The sequence below is a fragment of the Malaclemys terrapin genome, chromosome 1, assembly GCF_027887155.1.
Source record: "Malaclemys terrapin pileata isolate rMalTer1 chromosome 1, rMalTer1.hap1, whole genome shotgun sequence".
Lineage (NCBI taxonomy): Eukaryota > Metazoa > Chordata > Testudines > Emydidae > Malaclemys > Malaclemys terrapin.
This window is the reverse complement of record NC_071505.1, coordinates 18,315,337-18,333,824: the sequence shown is the minus strand read 5'-3', so window position 1 is coordinate 18,333,824 and position 18,488 is coordinate 18,315,337. Positions and strand designations below refer to the sequence as shown.

The 18,488-nt window shown below is 39.3% G+C and overlaps 1 protein-coding gene across 4 annotated transcripts in view; it reads left to right on the top strand.

Moving 5' to 3' along the window:
- The window catches only part of SEMA3A (semaphorin 3A), a 412,569-nt gene that overhangs the window by 379,908 nt on the left and 14,173 nt on the right, over positions 1–18,488 (top strand). For all 4 annotated transcript variants that reach the window (XM_054017194.1, XM_054017206.1, XM_054017202.1 and 1 more), the window contains exons 13-16: positions 3,962–4,053; positions 7,016–7,057; positions 11,050–11,207; positions 15,485–15,552. In XM_054017194.1, coding sequence (XP_053873169.1) covers positions 3,962–4,053; positions 7,016–7,057; positions 11,050–11,207; positions 15,485–15,552 — 360 coding nt within the window. The remainder of the gene's footprint in view (positions 1–3,961; positions 4,054–7,015; positions 7,058–11,049; positions 11,208–15,484; positions 15,553–18,488) is intronic.

Sequence of the window (18,488 nt, the reverse complement as noted above, 5' to 3'; positions counted from 1 at the left end):
AGGAATAGAACCCAAGTCTTCTGAGTTCCCAATCACTGCTCTGCCTATTAGGCCACACTAGATATGCCGTTCAGCAAGTCATTTATGACTCGGTCCTGATCTCGCTGACGTGAATGTAAAACTCATTGAATTTGGTGGTACATGAGCAAGCCTTTAATCTCTCAATGTTTCAGTTTACCTCTTTGTGAAGTGGATATACAACTGCCAATCAGAGAGGGATATTGCGAGACTTGCTGAATTAACTTTTGAAAAACCCTTTGAGATCCTCAGGAGAGGTCTTGTATACTGAGGGTCTGGTTTTAAACCTGACCTCAACTTGACTTCCATTTTGGGGGGACCAATTTCCTCCCTACTGTTCACTACAGATGCAAATTTCAGATTTCTAGGTGAAAACAGGTGCAGTGGTTAGACAGGTAATGCAGATATTTGTGTCCACAAATTGTGAGCAAAAATATGCACCTGCCAAAACGGAACTGAAAATGCAGCCCTGTAAATGTAAAGAATTGCTATTATTTTCTGCAATATTATGTTTGTCAGACCAAGATAACTGCTGCTCCACAGAGACGGTAAATGAGGGAAGTGCAGGGGAGTAAAGGGGTGTAAGGTAGAATGTGGTTAGTAATATGGGGAAAGAAAACCTTCTATGGAGCTACTACTCTCACTTCCAGGCAGATAGGGAATAGATGGGCAACCAAGGCTCTCCCTCATCATGCCAGCGAGCACAGCTAAGCCAGCATACTGGGGTTAAGAATCAGCAGCCTGGTGGGACTGGTACCTGGCATGACACCTCTGCCTCCATCCCCAGAGCAAAGAAGGAACCAGGAATCAGATTGTGGACTCACATTACAATCTAATTTATGGCTTTTTGAGCAGGACTTGTGACAAAGCCATGATTTAGCCCTGAATGGTGTGACTGGATTTCTCTGCAGTTCTGTGCCATCAGATTATATATAGCCATTAGCATTGTAGAAATCAGGCTGAAGAACTTCAGTAAAATGGGAACGTTTTTTGGTATTGACATAACTGGTGCTAGTTAACCCCAGGATAATTAGCAGGCCATCCAGCATGGTCATATTTTCCTTTCCTGTGGGTGAAATCTTCGTCCAAGCAGTTTCTTTCTCATTGTCACTGTAACAAGGACTATCCCCTAGCTACTCCACCGTGGAAACAAAATTATATTGGAATGCCCGAAAATATGTCTGTGAAAAAAACAGGTTCCAATGTATCCATTTAAAGCGTATCCTGAATATCTGATGTGGGGGATTATTTGGCACAGTCTAGGTACATCTGTCAGTAAAGTGAATTAATAACAGTAATCTTATCTTCTAAACTGAGTTACTCACCAGAGCCCATTGATCCTAAAAGAGAAGCCCAATTCAATTTGTGTGAAATTGTTTGAAATACTACTCTGTAAAACTTGATCTAGAACACAGATAAAACACCACTTTGGTACCTGAGGCCTGATCAGAGTCGCCATAGTGCTTAACATATTGTACCTTTGACCTCAAGGGCTTTCTGCAGCACCAAGCTACAATAATCATTGCAGGATCTTCTTAAAAGAAAAGCATTTATTTAAAAAATGTGATGCTTAGAGCTACAGTGTCTATCTGCCCTGCTCAGATTCCACAACTCCTCTTGCTTCTCTTTATCAAAACTCCATTTATGTTGTCCCAAAATGTAGCATTCAATAGACTATAAATGTTGTACTGATGACAGTCCTGTACTAATACTGTGTAAAGCCCTACAAACCGTGACACCCTGTTATGTTCATTAGCTTGAAGTCGTCTCTCTGATGTTGGCAGTTTTTTCTCCAAACCACAATTACCAAATTGGAGCCAGGGTAATTAGGGCAGTTTCCAATTCTCATATTGCTAATAACCTTAATAATGAATTATTAGTTTTTTTGGATAGTTGTGGAAAATTCAGGAGTTTTTGTTTTAAGTTTATGTTCTGCTTGTTCTATGATGTTCTGTAAAGTGACTTTTAAGTATATTGCTCAAAGTAAATATTTAAAAATAATTAGTAATAATAATAATAGTGAATAACCAAAGATTTCATAACTGTCCATCTAGTATTTTTCATGAAACAAAATCATACATGCAGTATTTTAAATAAAAGGCAAAATTTCCTTTTAAGAGATTTATTTTATTTTCATTTTCCTTTAAAAATTGCATCTGCAAATTTGGAGTTCATGAAAGAGATTAGATTGCAATTGACATGTTGTGGAAAAATTAAACAAAGATGTACTGTTTTTAAAAAAAAAAACCCTCCTCGGCATAGATATTTAGATTTCAACTTGTTCATAAGACAGTTATTAGAGTTGGTCAAGAAACAGCATTTCTGTCTCATGGGAATTTATGAGATTTTGAAATTTTCTTTTGTCCCAATTCAAGATACAAACTTGATAACTATAATTTTTTTCACAGAATAAAATAATGCAAAAAATTGTTTTTACTTTATCAAAACATTTCATTTCTATAAAGGTAAAAATATTTTGTTTCAGTAGGGTCCAAATGTTTCATTTTGACTTTTATTGTTTCCACTTTTATATGATATCGTAAAGTAAAATGTAATATAACATTCAGAATGATAATGTCAAAATGATAAAGTAGAAATGGAACATTCCAACCTTATCAGAACAAACTATTTCAATAAGTATCTATTTTTGGTCAAAATAGATACTTGCCCGCTAAACATTTTGATGTAGTTGAATCAGCATTTTCTGATGGAAAAATGAAGAATTTTCCAACAGAGCATTTTTGACCATATTTAATAGTTATTCTTGGGAAATCCTTGTACTAGGAAGAATGTTGACTCTCTATATTTTTATTATGCTTAATGCCTTTACCGCATGGCTTTAAAAATAACCTAAATTTTCCAAAGTGACTAGTGATTGTAGGTGCTGATCTTGAGACACCCTAAAGGGGCTTGATTTTCAGAGGGTGAATACTTTTAGCTTTCTACAATGTGATTGTATTGCATCATGCTTAGCAGACCTCAAACACTGAATTATAACACACATTTCTTGTTACTGCTAAAAGTCTTTGGTAATCTTTGACAAACCAGAAATGCTAGGTTTTGGTTTAAGCTGGCAAAATTGCAACTGTTTCCAGAAAGTTGGTTTATGCAAAATGAAGCACAGATATATGCTTCAAAGGTTAAATAGAGAGTTGGTCATACGTTAGAAAGTTCAGTTCCAAATCCAGACTTCCATACATCTTTGAGGGGGTGTTTAGCGCTGGGGTTTTGAGACCTGAACCTGCTCACATTAACGTCAGTGGAAAAACTCTCAGTAAACCTATCTCTAATTAAAAGATACAAGTTGTACAGGGCTGTTGTTGTTTTATCCTGAAACAAGGCTAATGCCATTCATCACATAATAGAAATACAAATATCTTTAGGGACATATAAGTCTTAGACACTTTTGCTTGACACCAGGACAGCATGTACTTAAAAGAACTGACAACTTCATCAGTTTGACAACATTCTTCCAGCTGTCCTTGTGTCCACAATGAGCCTTCTAATAACATCTGCACGTGTATTTTAAAACAAGTATGAAAAACTTCCTACTTCAGAATGGCTAATAAAATGTGGCTGAGTAAATTTAGCACATTCCCATCTATAATAATACCTCTGAGGCAGCTGACATTTCATGACACCAATCTAATAATATTGTGCTGTCCTGTTCATTCTTTAACAGCTGAAGCAGAGTAATGAATCATTTTTCTGTTGAACTTCCACAATTAAGAAATTTCAGAACAATGCTTTATTGAAATTCAAAACCCTGCTAGTTCATTTCAAATGTCAGTGGGTATTGTGTGGAGTCAGTTCTCAGCAATATGTAGTGTCAGGACCCTTGTATGGAAATAATTGCATATGGCAAAAGATCAAGAAATTCTGGTTGCCCTTAAATTGGAGTCTACTTATTAAGCACCTGAAAACATGTTTTTTTCTTTTAAAGATATTGGGACGGTTCTTAAAGTGGTTTCAATTCCTAAGGAGACTTGGCATGATTTAGAAGAAGTCTTGCTGGAAGAAATGGCAATCTTTCGGGTAAGTGCTGCTGAATTTCAAGTGTCAGGTTGTAGATTTTTCTGTGGACAGCTGCAAGCTGAACTTGTTGCAGGATCGCCAAGGAGTAGCCTGGCATATTCTTCTAATTAGCTTGTCCATTACACACCCAGACACTAGTCAAAATAAACCTTGAAGCTTCCAATGCTAGTTGGAGGTTAATGATAAAAGAAATAACATTCCTGATTCTTGTTGTGCTGTTTCAATAGTAAATTAGAATCACTAAATCTTTGAGTGATTGTCAGTTACAGTTAAACAATGTGTATTTTCTGGAATCTCCCCACCCATCCTCTCCCAGAAGGTTATACAAAATAATAACTACATATGTGGCTATTAGAAACAATTCAGATTATCAGGGCAGGAGGAGATTCTTCAGTCTTATTCCTTGAGCTTCCATGACACCTCAGTGAAAACATTACAAATACACATGAAATACACTTTACCTCTCTTAGGCAAAATGTTGGCCTCCAGAGGTTTTTTTTGTTTGGTTGGTTTTTTTTGTTTTTGTTTTTGTTTTTTTAAGTCTGGTACCATTTACGGTTGCCTTCAAAACCAAAAGGAACAGAGGGCCTAAATTTTCAGAAGGGACTTTGGGTGTCTCTATTGTTAGGTGCCTGACTTGAGATAGCTTAAAAAGGCCTGATTTTAAGAGTATGGGAGCTCAGCATTTTATGAAAATCAAGTCCCTTTAAAGTACTGCGAGTTGCCCCACATCTTACCCCAAGTGAAGCATCCACTAGTCACTTCTGAAAATTTAGCCCAAATAAATCAAACTTTTTTCTGAATCATGTCAGATAGATCCCCAGGGATTTTCCATGTTTTCTTTGCTACAATAAAACATTTGAGTTTGCTGAATTATTCCTCTCTTCATCCTATATCACTATATCTTTGGTTTGACAGTAGACACAACATATTTGGGCAGATTTTATAGAAATGTTTACTTTCAGCATTCTATGCTTCACAGGCAAAGTTTGCACAAGAATCACCGCCCAGAGATTGGTCACTGTCAGGCTGTGTTTCATTTTTTGTGGGTTTGAGTTTTTTGTTGTTTTGGGGTTTTCTAACACAAATGTAAATTAGAAGCTATGAAGGGAAAATTAGAAGTGTAATTTGTGGCTTCTGGCTTTTCTCTCTTTAACATGTAGCAAGATTATTATGTACTCTGCAGGGTAATCTGGCAACTTTGATAGCATAGGAGTTTCTTCCTTAAATAAAGCAGAAGTGCCAAGAGATCAAAGAAATAGGAAAGTAAATTAGGAAAAACTGAATCAACGTTATTTTCCACACTGGATTTGCAGCAGCACTACACTGAATGGCAAATTAGGATTTGGGTTTTAAATTTACTGGTGCATCTTTTGTATTATATAAAAATAGTTTGGGCCTGATTCTCATTGACATTAAGGCCTCCTTAGTTTAATATTTAAGGAGGCCTTGGAGTAAACAGGAATTAGATCTTTTAATAGAAATTTTGCAATAAATTTTAGATGGAACCTATCATATCTGAGTTTTTACTGGCTACAGAAGAGGCTATCTCTGTGTCATGAAGAATGTATTTCACTGTTTGAGCCGCAGTATGACGAATACAATGGTTTTCATTTATAAATCCACCAAACTGCAAACCTTCCAGATCTGTTACATTGATAACAAATGCCTTTTTTAACCCGAATTGTGAAATATTCCCCAGAACAGCTGAGCAAACAAGCAAATGAGTTCAATTTTCATTCAAATGTAACACGTAATTGATGCTTTCTAATACCAGGTCTATTAACCCATTTGTAAAGGAGTCCACATGCTTAGCATCCACTCAGCCATATCAAATTCTCCCAGGATCAGCAGGTTGAAAACTTAATGCGAACTATATTAATATACCTTGCTAAAAACATGATGCATAGGGTCAGTTAGTAGTACTCTTTTGCATTGCATGTAATAAGGTTTTACACTCCACTGAAACTTAAACTTTGTTAGAATTACTCATTAAGGGCTCAGTCCTGTAGCTTTTACTTACATAACTAATCCCACTGAAGTTACTGGGACTACCCTATCAACATAAAATAAAACAAAAAACCCTTTACGATCAAGACTAAATCCATTATTTTATTAATGTGATTATAAAGCTACAATAATTTATATAGGAAACTATGTATGGGTCCAAAATCTGCTAACTTTACTCAGGCATAATGTTCCCTAGAAGTCAGTGCCTGAGTAAGGTGAGCAGGATTTGCCCATTATATTGATTAAATACTTCACTGTATACAAATTTACTACCAGTATGAGCTCCGCATTCCAGAAACATAAGCATGAGCAATCCCAATACAGTCAATAGGACTACTCGTGTGAGGAGAGCTAGTCACATGAATAAGTGTTTGCAGGACTGGGGTCTTCATCTAGGTATTATTAAAGTGATTGGTTTATTTACCTAAGAACATAAGAACGGCCATACTGGGTTTGACCAAAGGTCCATTCAGCCCAGTATCCTGTCTCCGACAGTAACCAATGCCAGGTGCCCCAGAGGGAATGAACCTAACAGGTAATGATCAAGTGATCATTTGAGTTCCGTCACCTGCACCTTATCATATTAATATTTATTCTGAAGCTTTTCTCTATGCATGCTAGATGGATACATTCCTGTAAATTTAAATTTAACAGTATGAGCAGAAATGAATTTCAAAAAGTGAAACAAACAACAAAACCAATAACTCTGGAATAATGAAGTATGAGAAATGATTGATAAATCGTGATGTTGAATTGACACATGCACAGGCACAAATGCATATGCATTCTAATTCACCTATAACAATAAAAACATTTCATTTTAATAGTCAGCAAGAAATGCCATCAAAGGATCCAAAGAGTTTCTTAGCTGGTAGATGACCCTCTAGCACTAATTTCATGTTTATAAAAAGCACATTTTACATTTTAACCTATTTTAATGTTTTTTTTCTAGGAACCCACTGTTATTTCTGCCATGAAGATTTCCACAAAGCAGGTACTGTATGCACAAGCTTTAAATCACTTTTTAAAATATTTATTGGCCTGTATATTTCAGAGACAGTAACTTGGCACTTAGGAGAGGCATATTAATTATACCAGCAACATCCCATCCCTTTACATAAACATCAGCAGTTTCTCAAGGAAAATGTGTCAGGCAGTGGAGAAAGGAAAAAGTTAGTTTTGTGCTTTACTGGCAAGGTGTAAACTAAACACTAACTAACCAGCTGCTTGTAGAAAAATTCCACATTACCAAATGCTCCAGTGACTAAGAAGCTATGGAGTTTAGAGGCATTGCACTCACTTACAACATGTCTGAATTTGGCCCTTTACACATATGGATCCAGTGCTGTTTCCTGCAAAGTTAGTGACAAAACCCTTCATTGATTTAAGTGGAAGCATAGCCACCCCCGGTATGCTTTATAATAGCTTATATTATAGATATATAAAAATAGAGAGGTGATTTTTCCCAGTTTTGCTGACTTTGGGCCTGATTATGAAAATACGAATTAGTATCTTGCTTACTAACATGAGTATTCCCATTGAAGTTCCGGTACTAATACCTGATAGTAAGTTGTTGCAGGATTGGGTCCATTAATAATGGTGTACAACACCTCTCAGCAAAGAGTCACAATGAGACCTATGCCCTGTTGAAATAGGTCTTAAGTGGTGTATTGGCCTTGTGAGGGCACCCTTCAAAGGGCTAAATTGTATTTTCTAATGAACAAAGCTCAACTCTCCATTTCAAATGCTGAAAATACAACTAGGAATCCATTGTATATTGGAAACCTGCCTGAAAATGTGCAGTATTTGACACAAAACATTTTGTTTGGGGCCACTTCCCTGACATATCACCCAAACCAACAAAAACGGTGGCTTAAAAAGAATGTACCATTTACAAACAAACCTGTCAAGTGGTGTATATGTTCACATCATACCAAAATGCTCTGCTTTGGATTATTTTTACAAGTACATTCTTTTAAGACAGCTGATTGTATGGTATAATGGCCTGAGCATTTTAATATAACAACTTCTTCAAAGCATCTTTATTTACTTAGGAGGGATTACAATTTCCCCCAAGTCATTAGAAAACAAATTACAATATTAATATTGTCTAAAACTAGAAAGAGCACAGTATGAGTTATTCCGGCAAAATTAAGCTTTTGAAATATCAGCCAGCCTTGGATTAAAAATGACAGAATCATGATTCAGCATGACATGCTTTTGGCACAGAGACTTTGTATCAAAGAAGTATTTGGCAACATGCTTCAACACTATATTTATGATTAAAAGATGCTCTAGGTTTTACATCTCAAACACATTACTCAGTGTGTTTAAGTTGTGGGGTTTCACATAAACATCATAATAACATAATAATTCTAGGCTGGGGTGGGCAAACTACGGCCCGTGGGCCATATCCGGCCCATCAGCCATTTTAATCCAGCCCTTGAGCTTCCGCTGGGGAGCAGGGTCTGGGGCTTGCCCCTCTCCGGCCCTTCAGCCGGGGAGCAGAGACGGGGACCACTCCTGGAAGCAGCGGCATGGCCCCCCTCTGGCTCCTACACACAGGGGCAGCCCGGGGGCTCCACTCTGCACGCTGCCCCTGCCCCAAGCGCCACCCCCGCAGTTCCCATTGGCCAGGAACTGCTGTCAATGGGAGCTGCAGGGGCGATGCTTGAGGATGAGGCAGCGTGCAGAGCCACCTGGCCGCACCTCCGCGTAGGAGCCGGAGAAGGGACATGCCTCTGCTTCCAGGAGCTGCTTGAGGTAAGTGCCGCCCGGAGCCTGCACCACTGAGGCTTTCCCCATGCCCCAACCCCCTGCCCCAGCCCTGATCCCCCTCCTGCCCTCCAAACCCCTCGATCCCAGCCCAGAGCACACCCCAAACTCCTCATCCCCAGCCCCACCCCAGAGCCTGCACCCCCAGCCAGAGCTCTCACCCCCCCCACACACGCCCCAACCCCCTGCCCCAGCCCGGAGTTCTCTCCCGCACTCTGAACTCCTCATTTCTGGCCCCACCCTGGAGCCCGCACCCCCAACCAGAACCCTCACCCCCTCCTGCACCCCAACCCCAATTTTGTGAGCATTCGTGGCCTGCCATACAATTTATATTCCCAGATGTGGCCCTCAGGCCAAAACATTTGCCCACCCCTGTTCTAGGCACTGCACAGTGCAAAAGTGTAAATGTAAACAATAAAATCAGCACACTTTATTCAATAGTTTCAGTGCAATCATCACTATATATATAAACTAGGAGTGCATTGATGTGATTCAGACAGCCCTGTGAACAGACCTTTCTGCTTACTCTTCCATACTTTACTAGGTCTGTGGGTCCCATCTACTGGTACTTCAAGACTTTACCATTGCTACCTCTCTGGCAGTCTTGCCAACTCAATTGGCATTCCCCACTAGGTGTCTAGCTAAGGCCTAGTGCTGGCTGGCCCTCTGCACAGGGGTGAATTTTACCCCTTGAATCAGCCCTTTACAATGCATTCAGAGTGAGCCTTGATGTGCCTCCTGTCCCTCTCTAGCTCACAGAGGTTAGATTTTGAGGTCATCACTAAGGCTCTCATGTGTGTTCCATCCCCTAAATCCACTGACCCCTGAGATCTGCACTGTTCTTGGTGGATCAGCAACAGAAGCAGGCCATCTGAGCAGAGCCCCTTGTCCCCGCCCCCCCGACTCCCTGCAGTTCCTTAAAAGCACTCTTACTGCAGGAGCCAACACTGCCCCCAGAAATTCCCTCAGATGGGGCTCCACAATACTGAGGAAAAACCTGAAAAGTTACCCAGATTCAATCTACAATAACTTTCTCCTCATTGCCCCCTGAGTTTGGGAGGAGGAACAGACCACAGAAAATCCCTGGTACCCCCATACCTATCCCCCTCCCCACCTGCTGCTATGAATACCCACAGAACAGAGTAGGGGAGCTGGAAGTAGCATTTTGTTGTGCAAGCCCTCACCCCTTCTACCTCTTGGGCTCAGATTTATGGGTTTTATGAACCCCTGTGCTCATAGAAGTCATGGGTGGGATGGGACAAGTAGATCACGGATAGATACAGACAGACTTTTTGTCTGGAACAGAGAATTGCTGTGTTCCCACCACCCACATTTCCATTCAAGGAGGGGAGGGGAGAGAGAGAGACAATCCCTTAAATCGTCAAAAAGAACTTACAGTAGATTTGCATACATGTGTGAAGTACTATATCTTATTCAGTTCTCACTCTTTCTGCTCCTGCATATTTTCATACTAGATAACATTCAGTCCTGTGCTGAAGAGCCACACAAAACCTATGCCACACTTTCACGGCCTTGTGCTGGCTTGCTGTACAGGGATGCATTTTACATCTGTTATTCCAAACCACAGGAAAAACAGTTGTATCTCAGACATGAATGTGTGGTAAGTGATGGCAAATGGAGACCACTGCCACGTATTTTGACCCTCCCTTAACCTGCAGATCTTCCCTATAGTGCTGTTGTTTCAGCAGTTTGAAAAGATCTCTTCAATGGACAGCTTCTCTTGCTGTAATTTGATCTGATAATCAGCTGATGTATTAAACACAAATTGTCTTGTGAGAGTGCAGTGTCAGGATACTGGGCTACATTGTCCATTGGTCTGACCTAATTTTGCCATTTTTATGGTATTGAAGGATAGGGACTTAGAGACGTAGTCTACCTCGCTTCACTTGTGGCAATTCCATTGACGTCCGTGGAGGTTTCATACAAAAATCAGTATCAGAATTTGTATCATAGAAACAGGAAATAATTTTCTTACTTGGACTTTTTTTTTTTTTTAATATTGGGGCTGATTTGCCTCTCGCTCACATGTGTGTAAATCAGGAGCAATATCACCGAAGTCACTGTAGACACACTGGTGTAAAACCCATGTAAATGAGATCAGAATCAGTCCTCACAATATATATTTTTGATGTATTGTGCATGTCTTTCCAGTGAAACCTGATTATTTGCCAACTTGCACTTATTTCACAGCAACAACTCTACATTGGCTCAGCTGCGGGAGTTTCACAGCTTCCTTTGCACCGCTGCGACGTGTACGGAAAAGCATGTGCTGAGTGTTGCCTTGCTAGAGACCCTTACTGTGCTTGGGACGGCTCTTCATGCTCACGTTACTTCCCCACTGCTAAGAGGTAGGGACAGTTGCACATATCTGCATTATATACCACTTGCTTTAATTGATGATCTGAAAGGTGACCTGTGGGATTTCGAGGTTTTTCATGGGGTGGTTAATTGGAGCCCTTTCTATTTCAAAGAAAATGTATTTGTGAAAGTTACAAGCAATATCAAGTCTTGGTAAGTGAACATTGCTACTTTGGGGGATTGCTTGGAAAGTCCATGATAAAAAAACAAACAATGGTGCTATCTCTGAAATGGAAATCTGCTGTCTTATACAATGAAAAATGTCAACAATAAAAAATGGAGAGAAAATTCATTGAGAGCTCAGGCCTGCAATCATTACACACTTATGAATACAGGTATTTAACAACTGTAACATCATTGCCCTTAGGGTGACCAGACAGCAAATGTGAAAAATCGGGACAGGGGGTGAGGGGTAATAGGAGCCTATATAAGAAAAATCCCCAAAAACCGGGACTGTCCCTATAAAATCGGGACATCTGGTCACCCTAATTGCCCTACACTTTCAAAAGTTGTTGTGATGCTAACTGAATGAGAAAGCATTTGGGACTTAATGAAAACTGACAGATAGATACCACCTTATTCTCTAGTGCTCTGCAACTTGTGCAAAACTGGTGTAGCCATTCTGATTTGATAGCATTTTACACTCACTTTGCACAGATGTAAATGATTACACAAGAGGCATCGTGAAGAAGTATCAGGCCCTGTACATGAAAAATAATATTTGTATTTTTCTAAGTACTGTGGAGTAGCTGTTTAGCTTAACGTTTTTAAAACATGCATTTTTAGCCTCCAAATAAATCTATCGCTATTAAGGATTGATTTTGGGCCAGGGTCTATAATCTGCTGTCAATTACTCAGGTATAAACAACAAGGAGTACGGTGACACCTTAAAGAATAACAGATTTATTTGGGCATAAGCTTTTGTGGGTAAAAAACCTCACTTCTTCAGACTCCAGGCATCTGAAGAAGTGAGTTTTTTTATCCACTCACATGTAAATTAAATTAATTACTCACATGTAAATCTGGAATAACTTAATAGATAAATATTGTTGCAAATCAGATCAGAATTTGGCCCATGGTCAGCATATCATCACCTTCTAACTATCAGTATTTTAGACAAATTATTGCAAAAAAAAAAATTGCTCAGATGGTGATAATGTAAAAGGGAATATGCCATAGGTGTCTTACATCAAAGGAGACATGAGAGATCCAAGCATTTATGTACAGAAGAGGCAAACTTCATCTTGAAGCTAGAGTTTACAAATACTTCAGTTAGGAATTTCATGCTTCCAAAACGTATTTAACTCTGGGGGGCAGGGGAGGGGGGGTTGTTGGTTGGCTGCTGGAAGGGATGAGATAATGTAAGGGACAGTAGGGAGAGTTTCCTCCACAGATATTTCAGCTGGAGAGGATTGAAATGTCAAGCTTTGTACCTCAGTGTAGCCTAAGCAAACACTTGCGGGGGGGAAGCTGCTTATGAAACATGCAGTCTTATTTTTGCACCAGAATATTGAAATAATTTGAGGCAAAATAATTCTTCCCGGGGGAGGTAAAGAAGATAAATTAAATACACCAGTCACAAAATGAGCATTCCTGGAAAGAACTCAAATGCCATGGCCTCCCACTAATGCATCTCTACAAGTCCAGATTCCAAAAGTGTTGGGAATGCTGTGACTTGGTGCATGTGTAGAGATGATTTGCTTATAGTCATTTTCCTTATCTGTCTGTCTTTTATATATTTCCCACTCAGTGTATCTTTAAGGAGCCTAAATGACAGTTTAGAAAGCCTATAGTGTGACCATTTGACTCAGCCTTGTGCAGATGCTTTGGAGCTCATGTTTCATAGATCACCATGCTGGCTTAATGCTGAAATGTGTGACATTTGCTTGATATCCTAACTAAATGCTTGATCCAAAATCCATTGACATTAATGGGAGTCTAATTAGGCCTAATTCCTACAAATAGAATTCTATAAATAAGTTGGCCCGTGGAATTTATGAAGGGAGTGACAAACATTGCATTTGCAGCTCATTTGGGCCTGGGTGTGGTTCTGATTCACCCGTATTGCAACTAGCTTTCCATGGGGAAAATACAGTGCAAACTGGAATGAGTGAGAGAGATGAAGTATATCTTTAGAACATCCACCTAAACACAGAAGGGTGCCTTCTATTAAAATGCTTTCATGCATCTTGTTGTGTCATTATACTTGAAAAAATGATATTAATAGTGGTAGACAGAAGTGTCTAAGACATCTAAGTCCCACTGACTTTCAGTGGGATTCATGCACGCAAGGTGAAGTGTTCAAAACCGCATAAGTCCCATTTTCAGAAATAAATTGAAACTTAGTCTCCTCAGTGCCTAAAAATCACTTTTGAAAATGGAACTTAAGGGGTATCAGCTGTGGAATTTGATTCTGGATCCGGGTATGAATTTTTTGACAATCTCTCCAAGAAAAAAATGATGATTTGTTGAAATCAAAATTGTGAGAAGAATTTCCACAAAATTCCCGTTTCTGAAAAAAAAGAATTATGGGATGGGAAAATCATTTTCCAGCCCATTTCTCCCTTTAGCCAAAGTTTGTTAGTCTATTGGGTATGCTGCATAGCTTATCTGTTCATTCAGGGCATTGTGAAAATTGGATATGCCCACGGAGGGAGATAGTGAGGAGATGCATCATGAAATCTATGGATGAAGAGAGTTATATAAGTGCTGGGTGAAATGTTCAATAGCTCATAAGTCCCATTTTCAAAAATAAATGAATCTTAGGCTCCTCTCTGACTAAATCACTTTTGAAAATGATATTTAGGTGCTTTTTTTTCAGAAATGGGAATTTTGTGGAAATTGCCTTCTTCTAACAAATAATTTTGATTTCAACAAATCAGCATTTTTTCATGGAGAGATTGTCAAAAAATTCCCACCCAGATCCAGAATCAAATTCCACAGCTGATAACCCCTAATGGAGAACCCCCTGCATGCTTCCCCCATCAGTTCTGGGGCTGTTAATGAATTGTGTTCCAACTGATTTTCACTCTAACAATGGGAGAGGTAAGAGATGATCTCTGTATTGCAGAAACCATTATATTTGCTTAATTTGTACCATTGTGACTGAAGGGTGAGATCAAGTGTGGCTCTTACAAGGATACTTCACGTTTTTGTGTGTGTCAATGGATGCCATAATCTGACATCTCAATATTGTTCGGCCACCTAATCCTTTTTGCTCTCTCCTGACTTTGCAATCCCTCTGGTTTTCTCCTATTCCCAAAGTAAAGTGCTTGTTCTCAAAACACATCTTTGTTTGCCCTGTTCTTTTCTTCTTTTTTAAATAAAACTCCTTTTCATGGGATGAATTGTGTTATGTATCACAGCTGTTTAGGTAAGAAAAGAAACAGACAAAGCAAGCACAACAAATGCAAACCAAAGAGAACTGTATAGAAAAATATGTTTTGTTTTGTTTTGTTTTCTGTAAAACACAACATTTTTCAAACAGATCAACACTTTGTCAAAGAGAAGAGATGGAGAGCAAATTGGAGGGAGAATATAAAGTTATATTAAATGGGACTGTGATAAGAACTAGAGAGGAATTCAAGCTACACAGTTTAGATCTGGACTTCGAATAGACCATTTTTCAAGGATGTTCCGATTCAGAATTTTAATTCAGCCCATACTAAAAATGAAAGCCACTTGCAAAAACTTGCATATAGATTTTGATCCAAGGTTGTGGTCAAACCAGAAGAAAGTTGAGTTAAACATTATTCTATACATCTCTAAATATATTAAGCCCTAACTGTAACATTGTAGTTTGCCAAATAAGCCTCTTGCCTATAATCTAGAAGAATCTAACGATAAAGCTAGGCTATTTAATGTAATCTCAGTTTGTAAGCAAGATGGTGCCATTTTAAATTCCTTGTATTTTCAATAAACATTAAACAGGCTGCACTTTGTACATATTGTACTCTTATTAATATACATGTCAAAAGACCGATGAATTTACCCATAATCAGTATTTTTAGGAGGGCTTACTGTACATTCACATGCATTTATCAATGACTGAAGCCTTCATTTGGAAGCATGAAGAAGTTTATTATCTACAATGCTATAGAATGCAATAAAGTATGAAGTTCTTTACTTACCCTGCTGTCTTCTAGGTGATGTTGCATGCCCCATATAACAGTAAATAACAATGCCCTTCTTTTTTGGCTTACCTAACACAAATACTTAATTTCATCTCTGAGAAAGTGAATAACATTTTCTGATGTGATTTTCTTAGGCGTACTAGACGACAAGATATCCGAAATGGAGATCCTCTCACTCACTGTTCTGACCTGCAGCATCATGGTAAGAAATAGATATTTTGTTTAAGTACAACCAGCAGGCATGTCATGTTCAGACTGTACATGATTGCCGTGGGAAGCAAAAGTATGAAACAGGAGTGAAACTGTATTGCCTACTCATGAAAAGTTAACTTGCCTTTGGTCGTTAACCTAATTTTGATTGCCTGTAATAATCAGATCAAGGATTCAGTATACTCTTATTTGCAAGCTAATAACACATTCAAACTTTTTTAAACTTTCTGATGCACCTGACATTGTAACATAGGAATAAGCTTTACATATTGAATGGGGAATTATCATATTGGTCATCATCGTTGCTATCATCAATGTACATGTTGCCTTACATAGAGGTGACACCATAACTCACTGCTATATATAGTGATGTAACAAACCATATTGGCACAGAATTGTATATGCTTGTAGTGGAAAAGAACTGTTACATCATCTAGTTCATTCTTGGGACAAGGATTGTTTCCTGTAATATAAACAGACTGGTCTAATTTTAAATGGGATAAGATTTCTATACTTTTTTATCTCTCTATTTTGTTCCTGGTTGTAGAGGTGCCACAAGGGGGAGACAGAGACAGGCAAATCCCTCCCCCCTCCCCATCCTAACACATTTGGTATAATTTTGTCCCCCAACTGGGACATGCTGGCTGCCACTTCCTGCAGCTCCCATTGGCCGGGAATGGTGAATTGCGGCCACTGGGAGCAGTGCAAGAACTCAGGCTGATAATGCTGCCAGGCCATGGGGGTGATTCTGCCTGTCCAGGGCTCTCTGCATGCTGCCTGTGGGGGACAGGGGAAACCGAGGAGCTCTGGCTCTGGGGGTACTGTGGGGGAAGGGAGGATGCCAAGGAGCTGGCTCTGGGAGTGCTGGTTCTGGGGAGGGAGCTGTAATGACCTGGGGAACAGTGTTACCACTGCCAGGCCTTTTTCACTGCAGCCACTGTAGTCCCCACCCAGCAGCCCGAATCTGCTGCCATCGCTTCATAACAGTGTGGGGTGGGGCTAGGCTGGCTCAGTCCCAGAAGCAAAGGGCCCAGCCTGGCCACCAGGGGGCGCTAGCACATAGTGAAGGGGCAGTGGGACAGAAAAGCACCAACCTCACCCACCAGTTCAATTTTGTGGCTCATCCCCCATTCCCTTTCACCCACCTAACTCCAGTCCCTAACCCCATCCCGCAGATATGTCTACCCCAATCTCCTCCCTCTGCCAGGGTCAGATTTTTGTTTTAGTAAGTTGTTGTATGTCAGAAGACAAACCTGTCTTCCCACAGGTACCCAATTTTCTGCCACACACTTCACAGCATTTTCATTCAGAGAATGAGAACTTTACTTTTTGCTGTACATGAAAAAGGACACTTAGACGATACTTCCCTCTGCTGGAGAAAATTGACCACTGTTGGTTTGTGACATAAGTGATGCTGGTGTTCGTTTAACCAATTAATAGATTTCAGAGATATACAAAGTGGAGATGGCTGAACAGGGAGATATTTGGGATCCCATGTGTCTTCAACTCCTTATAATAACAGCAACTAATCTATGCTCACATTGCTGTATTACATTGCAGTAACACTGCTTATTTCTAGGGCTGTCAAACAATTAAAAAAATTAATCGCGCTTAATCGTAAGATTTAAAAAATCTTGATTAATCACAGTTTTAATCTCACTGTTAAACAAGAATAGGATACCATTTATTTAAATATTTTTGGATGTTTTCTACATTTTCAAATATATTGATTTCAATTATAACACAGAATACAAAGTGTACAATGCTCACTTTATATTATTTTTATTACAAATATTTGCACTGTAAACAAGATGAACAAAAGAAACAGTATTTTTCAATTCACCTCATACAAGTATTGTAGTTAAATCTCTTTATCACGAAAGTGCAGCTTATAAATGTAGATTTTTTTTTTTTTAACGTAACAGCACTCCAAATGAAACAATGGAAAACTTTAGTGCCTACAAGACCACATTTGTAAGGCAATTTATTCCAGTGCTTAACCCTAACAGTTAGGAAGTTTTTCCTAATGTCCAACCTAAATCTCCCTTGCTGCAGTTTAAGCCCATTGCTTCTTCTCCTATCTTCAGAGATTAATGAGAACAATTTTTCTCCCTCCTCCTTGTAACAACCTTTTATGTATTTAAAACCTGTTATCAGGTCCCCCCCTCAGTCTTCTCTTCTACAGACTGAACAAACTGAGTTTTTTCAATCTTCTCTCATAGGTCGTGTTTTCTAGAACTTTAATCATTGTTGTTGCTCTCTTCTGGACTTTCTCCAGTTTGTCCACATCTTTCCTGAAATGTGGTGCCCAGACTGGACACAATACTCCAGCTGAGGCCATATCAGCATGGAGTAAAGCAGAAGAATTACTTGTGTCTTCCTTACAACACTCCTGCTAATACATCCCAGAATTATGTTTACTTTTTTTTGCAAGAGTGTTACACTGTTGACTCATATTTAGCTTGTGATCCACTATGACCCCCAGATCCCTTTCTGCAATACTCCTTTCTAGGCAGTCATTTCCCATTTTGTATGCCTGCGATTGATTATTCCTTCCTAAGTGTAGTACTTTGCATTTGTCCTTATTGAATTTCATCCTATTTACTTCAGACCATGTCTCCAGTTTCTCCAGATCTTTTTGAATGTTTATCCTATCCTCCAAAGCTCTTGCAACCCAGGCTTAAATAGAGTACTTTCCGGAGCCCCCTCCAAAACCACTGCTAACATGCCATAAAAGCTTCAGGGGGGTTGAAAATATTTACTGGAGCTCCACTCTGGAAAGCTCCACCTGAATTTAAGGCCTGCTTGCAACCCCTCCCAGCTTGATATCCTCCACAGACTTTATAAGTGTACCCTCTATGCCAGTATCTAAATCATTGATGAAGATATTGAACAGAACCAGAACTAATCCCTGTGGGACTCCACTCG